Raw genomic sequence first — 15,390 nt, forward strand, 5'->3', positions numbered from 1 at the left:
GCTGAATGTGGAAGAGGGAAGGGAAGGCCGGAAGTACATCCGGGGGAGTGGAAATACGGAAGGAAAGGCTCAGGTCCGGGCATCTAGAGCGACTGCTCTGCTCCGCGTCTCGTTGGTTCCGGAGGTCGCTGTGGCAGTGGGAAATGCTGGCGCGCTCGGTGCGGGCGTCTGGGGCCCTTTTGCTGAGGGTGAGTGCAAGGCATCCTTTTCTAAGGGTCGGGCCAGAGATCACTTGGGTTTTCAACTGGGAAGGGGCCAGATTCTAAGTGTGGGGAGAGAACTGGGATCGGAGGTTATGGTACTCGCCTGAGTTCCTTTCCGAGAACCCTTTAGGGTCGCGGTTTAGGGACATGCCTCCGGGACAGGCACCGAGAGGGGCGGGGTGCCCGACCGACTGGGTCTCTGCTGATCCTCGTCTTCCCTTTAGGGCTCCGTGCAGGCTTCTGGCCGCGCTGCGCGCCGCGCCTCCTCTGGATTGCCCCGAAACACCGTGGTGCTGTTTGTGCCGCAGCAAGAGGCTTGGGTGGTGGAGCGAATGGGCCGATTCCACCGCATCTTGGAGCCTGTGAGAACCTCTTCTGCCCACCCCGGGCCAGCCTGAATCCCAGTTCCCTCACGACATGGGGGAATGGGGTGAGACCTCGTTGGGGCCTGCCTTCACCTTTGGCTTCTGACACCCTAGGCCAGACCTGGCAGGGCCCAGACTGCTGACGGTCATACCCATCTTACCACCTTTTCCCATTGCGCTAGCATCCCACAGGCCCCACATTAGGAATCTCTTCTATTAATCCTCTCAGCTCCACCTGTCTGCATGGAAAAGTCTACTCTGCTGGCTCCTATCTCCTTGACTGTCCCTTCCATTCAGAGATCCAGCCTTACATTCCTATCCTTACATTCTTACGTACCGGTGACACCCCAAGCCTTCTGTTTTTCTGGGCAGAATCTATGTTGATTCCCTACCCACTCCAGGCCTAGCTTCGATCTCAACCCTACAGCCCCCCATCCTTCTGAAGACCTGTAACTCCTCTTCCCAGGGCTTGAATATCCTCATCCCTGTGTTAGACCGGATCCGATATGTGCAGAGTCTCAAGGAAATTGTCATCAACGTGCCTGAGCAGTCTGCCGTGACTCTTGGTGAGGGGTGCGGGGTGACATGGGTGCTCTGAGGCCATTAGGATGTGGTTGCAGGAGAAAGAGCTGATTGGGACCTGGAGGCCTGACCTCCTTTCTCTCCTGCTCCTGCACCTACAGACAATGTAACTCTGCAAATCGATGGAGTCCTTTACCTGCGCATCATGGACCCTTACAAGGTATCTGTCCTCTGCTTTATTCAGCTCCTGAGTTGCTCTCCTCACTAAAATCCTGCATGCAAGCTACTGACACTATCCATGCCCCTTTCAGGCAAGCTATGGTGTGGAGGACCCTGAGTATGCTGTCACCCAGCTAGCTCAGACAACCATGAGATCAGAGCTCGGCAAACTCTCTCTGGACAAAGTCTTCCGGGTAAGGGGATCTGAGCCAGAGTTAGGGTTTGAAGACACATACCTGGCACTCTCAGTCCTTTCTGGGGATCAGTTCCGGGACCTTCTCGGTTTCGCCCCCTGAAGGTTGGGTTGAGGCCATGGAGCTTACACCTCTCTTCCTCCAGGAGCGGGAGTCCCTGAATGCTAACATCGTGGATGCTATCAACCAGGCTGCTGACTGCTGGGGCATCCGCTGCCTCCGTTATGAGATCAAGGATATCCATGTGCCACCCCGGGTGAAAGAGTCCATGCAGATGCAGGTGGGGGCCAGAGAGGGATGAGGTGGAGTACTTCAGGATGCTCCAGTTGCATAGGGACCTGGACTCCCTTCCCTGTTGTGATGGGTACAATTGCAGGTCTGTGTAAGAGTTTACTTTTACTCTGGTTTCTTGTTGATGGGGCTTGCTGGGGGCTTCTAGGTGGAGGCAGAGCGGCGGAAACGGGCCACAGTTCTAGAGTCTGAGGGGACTCGAGAGTCGGCCATCAACGTGGCAGAGGGGAAGAAGCAGGCACAGATCCTGGCCTCTGAGGCAGAAAAGGCTGAACAAATAAATCAGGCAGCAGGTCAGCAGAGGGTAGAGGCTGAGTGATGAACAGGGTATGGGTCTTTGAGGCTTGCTACTGGGACAGGAGCTTTTGGGGTACCCTGACCTCATAGGTTAAGCTCTGTCTCTTTTCTTCCAGGAGAGGCCAGTGCAGTTCTGGCCAAGGCCAAGGCTAAAGCTGAAGCTATTCGCATCCTGGCTGCAGCTCTGACACAACATGTGAGAGACCCCCTAGGTGGGATTGGGGATCAGGAATTGGCAGTAGAAGAGGTTCTCTTATCTACCCTTGGGAGAAATTCCTGCCTTTTTGGTTCCACTGAGCCACATTACATGATCTCTTGTATTGTGATCTGCATATCCTCTTTCTAGGAACCTGATTTCTCTCCACTTCCTTTCCTCCCCCCCCACCCCCCATGCAAGTCTGTGATCTCTGATTTTTATCTTCCCTGTGGCCACAGAATGGAGATGCAGCAGCCTCCCTGACTGTGGCTGAGCAGTATGTCAGCGCATTCTCTAAACTGGCCAAGGACTCCAACACTATCCTGCTGCCCTCCAACCCCGGCGACGTCACCAGTATGGTGGCTCAGGTTAGAGCGCCCTGAAGACCCAACATAGAGCACCAATGCCAGAGACTGAGACGCTACCACCACCACCATCACTTTCCCCATCGAGTCCTCTAGAGTGCCCTGAGACCTACACCTCTCTTCATCCCCTGAACGAGACACCCCCAGTCATCCCTAGCAATAGGGAACCTCTTGAGACATCTTTCTTTTTTTTTTTCTTTTTTTTGCAGATGGCTGTATTAGTATTTTGAGGGTGACCCTGCTCTGGTAGTTTGTAACATTCCTAGAACCGACTCCAAAGCTTTTAAGACTGAGGCTTGAGAGAGAGAAAGGAAAAACAAGCTTACTGGCCCCGGCTCTACCTTCTTCCTTTGAGCCGTTGGTGGGTTGGGCTATACCTTCTGCCATGTGTCATCATGGCTCTCTCTCTGTCCCTCTCCTCAGGCCATGGGTGTGTATGGGGCCCTCACCAAAGCCCCGGTGCCAGGAGCCCAGGACTCAGTCTCCAGCAGGAGCAGCAGAGATGTCCAGAGCACAGATGCAAGTCTTGATGAGGAACTTGATCGAGTCAAGCTGAGTTAATGGAGCTGGGCTTGGTCAGGGAGGCTGGGGACAGGGAAGCAGCGCTCCCAGATTCTGGCTCTAGCCTCCCTGCCAAGATTTTGGTTATTATTTTTTTATTTGAACTTTAATCATGTAATAAACTCACCAGTGGCAAACCAAAACTGTCCTCTTTGATTGGGGAATGAAGTTGGGAGAGTCACCGGTGTTCTCCTTGGATGACCACTGCCACCTCCAGTCCTGTCAGGTCTTGGGAACTGATTCCTCCATGAGCAAGATTAAATGTCATGTAAAGTGAAATCATCCTGCATGTCTTCAGGAGAAGCTGTGGGATACAGTGGAAGGATTAAACCACATGTCTACTGAACTGCCAGCTGGGGAGTGTAGTGCCCCCTCTTGCTAAGTGTAGGGCTGTGAATTTGAGCAGGTGTTGGTGTTTTTTTTAATGGGAAAGAGGGCCGTCCTGGTAGAGTAGTGCTCAAAGGGTCCTCAGGGACTGAGGACACTCATTCGTTCATTCAAAAACATTCAGTGCTCAGCCATAAGAAGGAATGAAATTGGGTCATTTGTAGAGACGTGGATGGGCCTAGAGACTGTCATACAGAGTGAAGTAAGTCAGAAAGAGAAAAACAAATACAGTATATTAACGCATATATGCGGAACTTAGAAGAATGGTACAGATGAACCAGTTTGCAGGGCAGAAATAGAGACAGACGTAGAGAACAAACATATGGACACCAAGGGAGGAAAGTGGCAGGGGGCAGGTGGTGGTGTGATGAACTGGAAGATTGGGATTGACATGTATACACTAATATGTAAAAAATGGATAACTAATAAGAACCTGCTGTGTAAAAAAAAAATTTAAAAAAACCCAAAACATTCAATGATGTCTACCATGTGCCAAGCTCAGTGCTACAGAAGAACCCAAATCCTATGGTCCCTGTTTTCACAGGAAACAGAGCTACAAAGTGATAAGTGCTGAGGTGGAGGAAAGTTCTGGCTGAGTGATCCTTGGGGGAGGATCATGTCACTTTGTGGGCAGCAAGGTTACTAACTCGGACATTGGGCTCAGGCTGGAAAAATCAATGCTTTCATCAGGCTACAGTTGGGGACTGGAATATGCAAAGGCCCACAGTTCCAGAGAAGTTGGAGTATTCACAGTTGTTCTTTGTGGCTGATGGGTGGGGTGTTAGGGGGTGTGACAATGCGGCAGGGGCCAAATCTCAGGGAGATAGGGTCTTGAAAGAGTTTGGCCTTTATCTGGGCAGCAGGGAGCATGAAGGGTTTTTTCCCTTCCCATGAAGAATTTTAAGAAGATTAAGGTAATCACATCAGAGTTTCAGATGGAGCTGTCCTGCTGCGATGTGGTCAGGGGATTTGAAGGAGAGATGGGAGGCTGGAAGGACAGTAAGAAGGCTACTTCAGTGGTCCTGGAGAGGGTGGTGAGGCCTGAACATAGGTAAGGGGCTTTGGGGATGAAGGTGGAGGGATATTTCAACATATTTCTGAATTAGAATTTATTCATTTATCCATTTAATGATTTTATTGAATCCCAACTATATGCCAAGCACCGAGGATATAGTAATAAAGAAAACAAAATTCCCTACTCTCAATGAGCTTACATTCTATTTGGAAGGGACAAATCATTAATAAGATGTATAGTATTTCAGATGCTGATGAGTTGTACTAGAGAGGGAAGTAAAGAAAGGAAGGGAGGGCTTCCCTGGTGGCGCAGTGGTTGAGAGTCCGCCTGCCGGTGCAGGGGACACGGGTTCGTGCCCCAGTCCGGGAAGATCCCACATGCCGCTGAGCGGCTAGGCCCGTGAGCCATGGCCGCTGAGCCTGCGCATCCGGAGCCTGTGCTCCGCAACGGGAGAGGCCACAACAGTGAGAGGCCCGCGTACTGCAAAAAAAAAAAAAAAAAAGGAAGGGAGATGGGGAACTTGAGAGGACAGGCTGTAACATTAAGTAGAGGGTTACAGGAAGCCTCACTGATAGTACATTTAAGCTTAGATATGGAGATGAGGAGGGGACGGCCCATTTGGGCATCTGGGAGTAAAGCTGACAGGAGTTGGAAATGCAAAGGTCCTGAGGCAGAGGGTGGCTTCCTTGTAATGTGAAGAGCAAAGCAACTACAGTGGATAGAACTGAGTTAAGGAAACAAGTGGCAGCTAGATGAATCAAAGAAGGAAGTGGGGAGTCAGTGTGTAGATTTGTAGGGCCATGTAGAACCACTACAAGAATTTAGGCTTTACTCTGAGATGAGGAAACCATTGGAGACGTTTTTTTGTTTTAAATGGTAGCTTTTCTGAGATATAATTCACATACAATGTGATTCACCTGCTTAAAGTGTAAATTCAATAATTTCTAGTATATTCACAGAATTGGGCAACCATCACAATTTAGAACATTTTCATCACTGCTCCCCAACCCCACCCTGCCACAAAACCCCTGTACCCATTAGTAGTCACTCCTCTCTCCCCTCAACCCTAGACAACCACTAATTTACTTTCTGTATCTTTAGATTTACATATTCATGTAAATGGAATAATACGTGCTATTTTGTGATTGGCTTCTTTCCCTTAGCATGTTTTTTTTTAAATATTTATTTATTTGGCTGTACCAGGTCTCAGTTGTGGCACCCGGGCTCCTTGTTGCCGCGTGCGGGATCTTCATTGCAGCATGCAGGATCTTTAGTTGCAGCATGTGGGATCTAGTTCTCTGACCAGGGATCGAACCTGGGCCCCACGCATCAGGAGCGTGGAATCTCAGCCACTGAACCACTACGGAAGTCCCCTAGTGAGCATGTTTTTAGGTTTCATTCATGTAGTTGCATGTAACCACTTGTAGTACGTCATCCCTTTTTTTATTGGCCAAACAATATTCTGTTGTACAGATATACCATATTTTGTTTATCCATTTATCAGTGAAGGCCATTTGGGTTGTTTCCACCTTTTGGCTATTATGATAATGCTACTATGAACCTTCATGTGCAAGTTTTTGCGTGGCCACAGGTTTTTCTCTTGGGTATATACCTACAAGTGGAGTTGCTGGTCATATGGTAGCTCTACGTTTAACCTTTGGAAGAATTGCCAGACTTCTTTTCAAAAGCTGCTGCACCATTTTTCAATTCCAACAGCAGTTTATGAGGGTTCACATTTCTTCACACCCACATCAATGCTTGTTATTTATCTTTTTTATTATAGCCATCCTCCTGTGTTTAAAGTGGTATCTCTAGCATTTCCCTGATGGCTAATAATGTTGAGCATCTTCTCATGTGTTAATAGTTCATATATTTTCTTCGGGATTTCCCTGGTGGCACAGTGGTTAAGAATCCGCCTACCAATGCAAGGGACACGGGTTCGAGCTCTGGTCCAGGAAGATCCCACATGCTGCAGAGCAACTAAGCCCTTGTGCCACAACTACTGAGCCCGCATGCTGCAACTATTGAAGCCTGCATGCCTAGAGCCCGTGCTCCGCAACAAGAGAAGCCACTGCAAAGAGAAGCCTCCACACCGCAACGAAGAGTGGCCCCCGCTCGCCGCAACTAGAGAAAGCCCGCACACAGCAACAAAGACCAACGCAGCCAAAACTTAAAAAAAGCCTTCTTTGGAGAAATGTCTATTCAGATCCTTTGCCCATTAAAAAAAATTTTTTTAATTGAAATATAGTTGATTTACAATGTTGTGCCTCTTTGCCCATTTTTGAATTGGATTGTCTTATTACTGAGTTGTAAGATTCATCCTTGGAAAGGATGAATAATAAAATCTATCAGTTGGAGTCAGCTTGGCAAAAAGGGGGAAATAAATATTATCCCTATTTTACAGATGAGGTAATGCCCAATAATGACAGTGAGTGGCAGGGCTAGGATTCAAGCTAAGTTTGGTTCCAGAGGCTTAGATCTTAGTCTTAACCAAGAATGGACAGTGGCTCCCTGAACTCTTCTAGTTTAGGGCCTTGCCCCCCAATTCTATATTACTATACTCTCCCATCAAACTCCCGTCTCTGGCCAGCCTTGCGTTCCTTGCCGAACTTCCTCGGAGGCGCCAGCAGATGGCGATAGGGACTCCCGAGGGTCGCTCTAGCCGGCGCACGCACCTCTGTGGTGCCAGGCCGCAGGCGCCGACGCTGCACTTCCGGGCGCCATTCAAGGTGAGCCAGGGTCTCCCCAAATCCCCTTGCGCTCGCTTTTGCCTGAAGTTAGGGGCCCTTCCACCCCACTAAGAGCTCACAGTCTAGCGGGCCCCGTACCCAGGTCAGGGTGCCCAGCCGGAGGCCGGGTAGCCGCCTGAGGCGGCAGAGCCATCCGGACGTCTGGGTCCCAGCGAGGCCCAACTGCTTCAAGACCTCGCACCTCTGCCCTGCTGCGCCGGGGAGGTCGCGCTTCTGGTCTCCTGGCGATCCTGGCTGTCCGGAAGCGGAGTAGGACTCCTTCCCTTCGTCCCCTGGGTCCCCACCAGGCGGCGCCATCAGCCTGGCCGGGATTCCCCTGCGGCTGCGAGACCTGGCCACTCCAGGGGTGTTGAAATTGGCTAGGAGAGAGGAGAAACGGGCTGTCAGAAAGCAGTCTACCACTTGGAATAAGTTTACCTCGTGGGCTGTGTTTTCCATCATTAGGATCTCCTGGCGTACAAATTCCTATGCTCCACCCCCGAAGATCCTGATTCAGGGTATTTGGGGTGGCGCCTGGAAATCACCATTTTAAAACAGCTGCTTCAGGTTGATACCCATAGCCTGCGCACCTCGCCTTCAGAAACTCTGGTATAACTGGTGGAGAGGAACATTGCATTGGGTTGGCTATGGGACTGTTTATCTTCAGGAAGGCTTCCAAGAGGAAGTGATTCTAGCTGGGCTTTGTATTGAGAGACTAGACTATCTGCTGGTTCTTTGCCTTACAGTTATGAATTCCCTCCCCCGCCACCACCAGGATGCGGAAGATCTCAGTGCTGCTCTTCCTGGCCTGGGTGGGCTTCCTCTTCTACGCCGGCATTGCTCTCTTCACCAGTGGCTTCCTGCTCACCCGTTTGGAGCTCACCAACCATAGCAGCTGCCAAGAGCCCCCAGGCCCTGGGTCCCTGCCATGGGGGAGCCGAGGGGAGCCCGGGGCCTGCTGGATGGCTTCCCGATTCTCCCGACTTGTGTTGGTGCTCATAGACGCTCTGCGATTTGACTTTGCCCAGCCCCAGCTCTCACATGTTTCTGGGGAGCCTCCCACCTCCCTGCCCTTCCTGGGCAAACTGGGCTTCTTGCAGAGGATCCTGGAAATTCAGCCCCACCATGCCAGGCTCTACCAGTCCAAGGTTGACCCCCCGACCACCACCATGCAGCGCCTCAAGGCCCTCACCACCGGCTCACTGCCTACCTTTATTGACGCTGGCAGTAATTTTGCCAGCTACGCCATAGCGGAAGACAATCTCGTTAAGCAGCTTACCAGTACAGGTTAGTCAGGCCTCTTTGGTGGCCAGGAGTACCTTGGCAAATTTCTTTAGACGTCAGAGAGCCAGAACTTTGGGTGCCCAGCTGCGTGCTTGACTAGGAGGACAGGAAGGAGAAAGAGACCCTGACTCTGTATGCAGGGAGCTCAGGTCCGGGCTCTGTCCTTCTGGCGTTTGTAATCTGCATGGGGTATTGGTTTTACTTTGGGCGAGCTCTCAGTAAAGGGGCAGGGGAGAGACGAAAAGAAGATGTGGGTCTGGTATTTTCAAAAGCGTGGAGAAGAGAGCAGAGGGTCCAGGCCCCGTCCACTCACTGACTGGGAAAAAGCAATATGTACCCAGGAAAAATAGAGCAGCAGAGGTAGCCAGGGGCTGAGAACTAGCAGAGCTTTTTATAGGAATAAGTAGTAAAAGGTCTGGGTGGAGTATGGTTACCAGGGAAAGCTTCCTGGCAGAAAATTTTAGGCCTTGAAGGATAAAGAGTTGTTTGGATGGAACTGCTGTGCCTTATAGTGCATGGTTGGGATTTCTGATAGATCTTTAAAAGGCCTTTCCTCTTCCCCGTCTCCTGACTCCTGCTCAGGCTGTGACCCACTCATGTCCCTGCAGGGAGGCGTGTGGTCTTCATGGGAGATGAAACCTGGAACGATCTTTTTCCTGGAGCTTTCTCCCAAGGTTTCTTTTTCCCGTCCTTCGATGTTAGAGACCTACACACAGTGGACAATGGTATCCTGGAACACCTCTACCCAATCAGTGAGCACGGGGCCAGAGGCAGGCCTAAGACTGGGAGCTGGGGAGGGCTATGTCAGTCCACAAATTCTGAACCTCCCATGGATGCAGTGGCCTGGGCTTGTGCCCCTGGACATAGGAGCATCAGAGCCTGGCTGGGGTTGAGGAGTGGGCCTTAGTCCCCTGTGCTCAGGTTCTCTCCTTCACAGTGGACAGTGGTGAATGGGATGTGCTGATTACTCACTTCCTGGGTGTGGATCACTGTGGCCACAAGCATGGCCCTCATCATCCTGAAATGGCCAAGAAACTTAGCCAAATGGACCAGGTGATCCAGTGAGTGTGGGATATTGGCTGGGGGAGTGGGTTTGTGTCTGAGAATCTCATAATATATGGTCCCAAGAGAAAAAAAATCTTTATTTGGAACTCTTACTTGGCTAAATTCTGTCTTCTCTAGGCCTTTTTCTGAAGCTAGGGGCCTCATCCGTTTTGAGTAACTTAGCATGTGATTTTGGGCAGTAGGATTATGACCGAGGAAGTGTTTTTTTGCCAGAGGTCTAGGCCCTACTAGTGGAAGTTAATTGGCTGGGGGTGAATGGGCCCCTGAGAAAAATTTTTTTTAAATTTATTTATTTATTTATTTATTTTTGGCTGCGTTGGGTCTTCGTTGCTGCGCACGGGCTTTCTCTAATTGCGGCGAGCAGGGGCTACTCTTCATTGCGGTGCGCGGGATTCTCCTTGCGGTGGCTTCTCTTGTTGCAGAGCACAGGTTCTAGGCACGTGGGCTTCAGTAGTGTGGCTTGCGGGCCCTAGAGCGCAGGCTCAGCAGTTGTGGCGCACGGGCTTAGTTGCTCTGCGGCATGTGGGATCTTCCCGGACCAGGGCTCGAACCCGTGTCCCCTGCATGGGCAGGTGGATTCTTAACCACTGCGTCACCAGGGAAGTCCCTGAGAACAATCATTATCCCTACCTTCTGACACATTTCTTGGCCCCCAGGGGACTCGTGGAGCGTCTGGAGAATGACACGCTGCTGGTAGTGACTGGGGACCATGGGATGACCACGAGTGGGAACCATGGAGGGGACAGTGAGCTGGAGACCTCAGCTGCACTTTTTCTGTATAGTCCCACAGCCCTCTTCCCCAGCGCCCCACCAGAGGTGAGGCCTGAGCTGTGCTTTGTGTGGTTTCCCGCTATTCAGTCCGCATCATAATCGTAGCATCCTCGTGTATCCCTCCATTTTAAGCCCCCAAATTCATAACCCTGGACATCCCCCATTCTTATTTCCTACCTAGGCCCCTATGTCTTCCATCCTAAACAACTGACCTCAGCTTTTTGTTGAACCCGTTGACCCCTGTCCTTGTTCTCTAGGAGCCAGAGGTAATTCCTCAAATCAGCCTTGTGCCTACGCTGGCCCTGCTGTTGGGCCTGCCCATCCCATTTGGGAACATCGGGGAGGTGATAGCTGAGGTCTTCTCGGAGGTCGAAGACTCCCAGCCTCACTCTTCTACTCTGGCCCAAGCCTCAGCTCTCCATCTCAATGCCCAGCAGGTAGGTAATGGGCTGGGCTTCAGGTGACAGAGTTAGGTTGAGCATGGGAGAAGCATAATGACCCACTCTGTTGTCCTTTGTTCAGTCTTAATATCACATTCCATAGCCAAGTACGCCCTCTCTCCCTGTCCTGGACGGAGTTTGGGTCCCTGATTTCTAGGTACCCCACATGGTAATACTTGTCCTTGTCTGTGTCCCAGTTCACGTCTCTGATCTTTTCTGCCAGGTGTCCCGATTTCTTCACACCTACTCAACTGCTGCTCAGGACCTCCAAGTTAAGGAGCTTCATCGACTGCAGAACCTCTTCTCCAAAGCTTCTGCTGACTACCAGCGGCTTCTGCAGAGCCCCCAGGGGGCTGAGGCAGCACTACAGACTGTGATTACTGAGCTGCAGCAGTTCCTGCGGGGAGTTCGGGCCATGTGCATTGAGTCTTGGGCTCGTTTTTCTCTGGTCCGCATGGCAGGGGGTGCTGCTCTCTTGGCTGCTACCTGCTTTCTTTGCCTACTGGTATCCCAGTGGGCAGCATCCCCAGGCTTCTATTTCCGCCCTCTCCTAATACCCATGACCTGGGGTTTGACTGGAGCCTTAGTGTGTGCTGGACTCCTGGCAACTACTGGGCTGAAGCTGGATTCAGTGGTTCTAGGGGCCATGGCTGCAGTGGGCTCACTTCTGCCTTTTCTGTGGAAAGCCTGGGCTAGCTGGGGAGCTAAGAGGCCCCTGGCAGCCCTGCTTCCCATGCCTGGGCCTGTCCTGTTACTCCTGCTCATTCGCTTTGCTGGTTTCTTCTCTGATAGCTTTGTTATAGCCGAGGCCAGGGCCGCCCCCTTCCTTTTGATCTCACTTATCTTGCTCCTGGTTGCCCAGCTTCACTGGGAGGGCAAGCTGCTGCCACCTAAGCTACTCACAATACCTCGCCTTGGCTTTCTGACCCCAGCAGGCCCCCCACGTCACAATGGCACGCATGCCCTGGGGCTTGGAGTTGGGTTGCTTTTATGTATAAGGCTAGCTGGGCTTTTTCATCGCTGCCCTGAAGAGACGCCTGCTTGCAGCTCCTCTCCCTGGCTGAGTCCCCTGGCATCCATGGTGGGTGGTCGAGCCAAGAATGTGTGGTATGGAGCTTGTGTGGGGGCGCTGGCGGCCCTGTTAGCTGCCGTGCGCCTGTGGCTTCGCCGCTATGGTAATCTCAAGAGTCCTGAGCCCCCTGTGCTCTTTGTGCGCTGGGGGCTGCCGCTGATGGGACTAGGCACTGCCGCCTACTGGGCCTTGGCATCAGGGGCGGATGAAGCACCCCCACGTCTCCGGGCCCTGGTCGCTGGGGCATCAGTTATGTTACCTAGGGCTGTGGCCGGGTTGGCTGCTTCAGGGCTCATGCTGCTGCTCTGGAGGCCTGTGACGGTGCTGGTGAAAGCTGCAGCGGGTGCTCCACGGACCAGGACTGTCCTCACTCCGTTCTCAGGCCCCCCCACTTCTCAGGCTGACCTGGATTATGTGGTTCCTCAAATCTACCGACACATGCAGGAGGAGTTCCGGGGCCGGCTAGAGAGGACCAAATCTCAGGGCCCCCTGACGGTGGCCGCCTATCAGTTGGGGAGTGTCTACTCGGCTGCTATGGTCACGGCCCTCACCCTCTTGGCCTTTCCACTTCTGCTATTGCATGCAGAGCGCATTAGCCTTGTGTTCCTGCTTCTGTTTCTGCAGAGCTTCCTTCTCCTGCATCTGCTTGCTGCTGGGATACCCATCACCACCCCTGGTAAATACATATCTCAGCCCTGATTCATCCAAGGACAGTAGTGATGTGAATTCAGCCCCTCTTATTTTCAGGGAGGTGTTGCTCCTCAGGTTCTTCACCTTGATACAGGGTCTCACGCCCCAACAGTTGAGAGGGTCTTCCTGATGTCCTGTCTCTTATCTGCTGTAGCCAAGCTAATTGATCCCTCCCATTGGCTTTCAGGGCCAGCAGGGTTCATGGAGGAGGGAGACAAACAGTACTCCAAGACTCAATTCTTAATGGAAATGTTACATTCTCGTGAGCGCATTTCCTGATTCTCCAGTGATGAGAGTGGTGAATTGAGCATATTCACCACTCATAGTGAGCTGTGTGTATATGAGAGAAAGAGGCTGACCACAGATTAGAGCAGTGGGGCTTTGTGCCACGGAGGGAATAACAGAGTGTTGACTGTTAGAAGCTTGGGGTGATGGGCATGCTCGTGTGTAAGAGACAGCACTGAGGTCGTAGGTGTATATGATCTTGGGGCAGTGGGCTGTGGGTTAGGGAGTGGGATGTGACTGTAAAGAGGCATATCTCTTCCTCCAGGTCCTTTTACTGTGCCTTGGCAGGCAGTTTCTGCTTGGGCCTTCATGGCAACACAGACCTTCTATTCCACGGGTCACCAGCCCGTCTTTCCAGCTATCCATTGGCATGCTGCCTTCGTGGGAGTCCCAGAGGGCCATGACTTTACCTGGCTGTCTGCTTTGCTGGTGGGAACCAACACCTTTGCCTCCCATATCCTCTTTGCAGGTAACTCCTCATTCCTCCCTTGCTTCCATTGTTTACTCTGGCTTCGTGGAAGGAAAGGAAACCCCAGGATTTGAGTGGGGAAATGTGATTTTGTTAGATCTTTGGCACCCCTTGGCCTTTGCTAATTGGAGGCTGAGCCAACTAGGGTAGTTGGGGGCCACGGTGGCCTGGTCCCTGGGTCCTCCATTGATTCTAGCCCTGCCTTCCTCTGAGGCAGTAGGTTGCCCATTGCTCCTGCTCTGGCCCTTTCTCTGTGAGAGTCAAGGGCCCCGGAAGAGGCGGCAGCCCCCAGGGAATGAAGCTGAGGCCAGAGTCAGGCCTGAGGAGGAGGAGGAGCCACTGATGGAGATGCGGCTCCGGGACGCGCCTCACCACTTCAATGCAGCGCTGCTGCAGCTGGGCCTCAAGTACCTCTTTGTCCTTGGTATTCAGGTGGGTGCAGGGGAGAGATCATGGAGTTAGTGATCTTTTCTCATGCTGTACATCACATTCTTTCACACTTTGCCAAAACCCTAGGAGAGAGCCTTGACTGAGGTATAGATAAGTGAAGTGATTGCCCAAAGGCCAGTGGCCTCAAATGGCAGTATTAAGACTTGAACCTGGGTCTCCTTCATCCTAGTCTTGGATTGTTTCCTCTCTACAAGCTAGATCTGGACCTGATGGTTTCATCTGGGGATTACTCCATTAGTGGACAGACTGGAAAATCTGAGGTGATGGCCAGGATTCTTTCCCAATCTGTGATCATTGATCTTCCTTTCCTTCAGAGGCAGAAGGTGTGACTCTGACATTCCCTCCACCCTGGGAGGCAGAGCCTGAGTGTCAGCAGCACAGATGAATAGTGCTTGCCCAAGGTCACACTGCAAGTCGTGGCTGGGCCAGGAAAAGAATTAGGTCTCCTAATTCCTAACCCAGGGTTTTTTTCCACTGACACACACTACTTTCCTTCCCCTTCCATTCTTCACAGGGACCTGCAGCAATTCTCTATACGACCTGCTTCCTCCTCCCCTTCCTTAATAACTTGACCTCTCCTCTCTTCCCTTAGATTTTGGCCTGTGCCTTGGCAGCCTCCATCCTCCGCAGGCATCTCATGGTCTGGAAGGTGTTTGCCCCCAAGTGAGTGGATTTGCTTGAGAAGTATTGGTGTGGGGGAGGGTGAAGCTTGGAGCAAACAATGAACATTCAGAGTGGACAAGGTTTTGCCTCAGCAGGGAAAAGGCTCTAGACCTCCTGTCTGTGTCCTTTGAGATTCCCCACCTTTCTTTGCAGGTTCATTTTTGAGGCCGTGGGCTTCATTGTGAGCAGCGTGGGACTTTGCCTGGGCATAGCTTTGGTGATGCGAGTGGATGGTGCTGTGAGCTCCTGGTTCAGGCAGTTAGTTCTGGCCCAGCAGAAGGCTGGAGAACAATCAAGCCTGGTCTATACGGGTGCTGGATCATCTGCAAGAGAGGCTCAGTCACACCTCTTACCACCATGCAGCCAGGATCTACTGGCATCTGGGACTTCATTATTTTATAATTCAAAATCATAGTGGAGCCTAATCCGTAACTCCTGCTTTGGATACATCTGAGAGACTGAGGGGCTGCCTCCGAAGTGGAATGAAATAATGATGTAAATATGTGTGTCTGAGGTGTAGGGGAGCCCCCACTGTCCTGTAGGGGATATGTGGAGGGTCAGTCTCCCCTCATCCAGGCACAGATGGGATCAGCCGTCTTATGGAGACCTGGCCACATCTGAGAACTCTGGGAGGTGGTTGGAGTTGTCTGAATTCACTTCTCCCAACTCCTCCCAAATCACTACTGTTATTCCACCTGCCATTTTCCTTTGCCATGGAACATATTTTATTAAATTCTTTTGCTTTGGCTGATAACAGAGATGGCTGAAAAGACAGGCCCAGGCATCATGGAGCACACAGACTTTCACTGTCTAAAGCCCCAATAGTGCTGTATCTCCTCCTCCTCAACTGTGTCCTT

The 15,390-nt window shown here is 51.6% G+C and overlaps 2 protein-coding genes across 8 annotated transcripts; both read left to right on the forward strand.

Moving 5' to 3' along the window:
• The first annotated feature begins 28 nt into the window (after positions 1-28).
• STOML2 (stomatin like 2) lies at positions 29-3,356 on the forward strand. Of its 3 annotated transcripts, none has more exons than XM_067744059.1 (10): positions 29-188; positions 428-633; positions 1,035-1,134; positions 1,252-1,310; positions 1,402-1,503; positions 1,649-1,783; positions 1,943-2,087; positions 2,208-2,287; positions 2,527-2,655; positions 3,076-3,356. In XM_067744059.1, exons 4-10 carry the CDS (start codon positions 1,296-1,298, stop codon positions 3,211-3,213), a joined length of 744 nt encoding a protein of 247 aa, XP_067600160.1. In that variant the 5' UTR covers positions 29-188; positions 428-633; positions 1,035-1,134; positions 1,252-1,295; the 3' UTR covers positions 3,214-3,356. The 3 variants fall into 3 exon arrangements, with proteins under 3 accessions (XP_067600160.1, XP_067600158.1, XP_067600159.1); XM_067744057.1 differs by having other exon boundaries at positions 428-565; XM_067744058.1 differs by lacking the exon at positions 2,527-2,655 and having other exon boundaries at positions 428-565.
• A 3,915-nt stretch (positions 3,357-7,271) lies between these two features.
• On the forward strand, positions 7,272-15,287 carry PIGO (phosphatidylinositol glycan anchor biosynthesis class O). 5 transcript variants are annotated; one of them, XM_067744060.1, is made up of 11 exons: positions 7,272-7,344; positions 8,091-8,631; positions 9,237-9,380; positions 9,566-9,689; positions 10,350-10,509; positions 10,722-10,901; positions 11,128-12,652; positions 13,217-13,420; positions 13,638-13,852; positions 14,463-14,533; positions 14,687-15,287. In XM_067744060.1, the coding sequence occupies exons 2-11, from the start codon at positions 8,121-8,123 to the stop codon at positions 14,946-14,948; spliced, it is 3,396 nt and encodes a 1,131-aa protein (XP_067600161.1). In that variant the 5' UTR covers positions 7,272-7,344; positions 8,091-8,120; the 3' UTR covers positions 14,949-15,287. The 5 variants fall into 5 exon arrangements, with proteins under 5 accessions (XP_067600161.1, XP_067600164.1, XP_067600165.1 ...); XM_067744063.1 differs by having other exon boundaries at positions 9,237-9,353; XM_067744062.1 differs by having other exon boundaries at positions 7,290-7,344; positions 8,120-8,631.
• The last annotated feature ends 103 nt before the right edge of the window (positions 15,288-15,390 follow it).

This window comes from Pseudorca crassidens, chromosome 7 (genome assembly GCF_039906515.1).
Source record: "Pseudorca crassidens isolate mPseCra1 chromosome 7, mPseCra1.hap1, whole genome shotgun sequence".
Classification (NCBI taxonomy): Eukaryota; Metazoa; Chordata; class Mammalia; order Artiodactyla; family Delphinidae; genus Pseudorca; species Pseudorca crassidens.

Coding starts and splice junctions, on each gene's coding strand:
- STOML2 (XM_067744057.1), top strand. CDS start 144: ATGCTGGCGCGCTCGGTGCGGGCGTCTGGGGCCCTTTTGCTGAGG. Junction 189..427: donor CTGGGGCCCTTTTGCTGAGG/GTGAGTGCAAGG, acceptor TCTTCCCTTTAG/GGCTCCGTGCAGGCTTCTGG. Junction 1,135..1,251: donor GCAGTCTGCCGTGACTCTTG/GTGAGGGGTGCG, acceptor CTGCACCTACAG/ACAATGTAACTCTGCAAATC.
- PIGO (XM_067744060.1), top strand. CDS start 8,121: ATGCGGAAGATCTCAGTGCTGCTCTTCCTGGCCTGGGTGGGCTTCCTC. Junction 13,853..14,462: donor TCTTTGTCCTTGGTATTCAG/GTGGGTGCAGGG, acceptor CTCTTCCCTTAG/ATTTTGGCCTGTGCCTTGGC. Junction 14,534..14,686: donor TGGAAGGTGTTTGCCCCCAA/GTGAGTGGATTT, acceptor CTTTCTTTGCAG/GTTCATTTTTGAGGCCGTGG.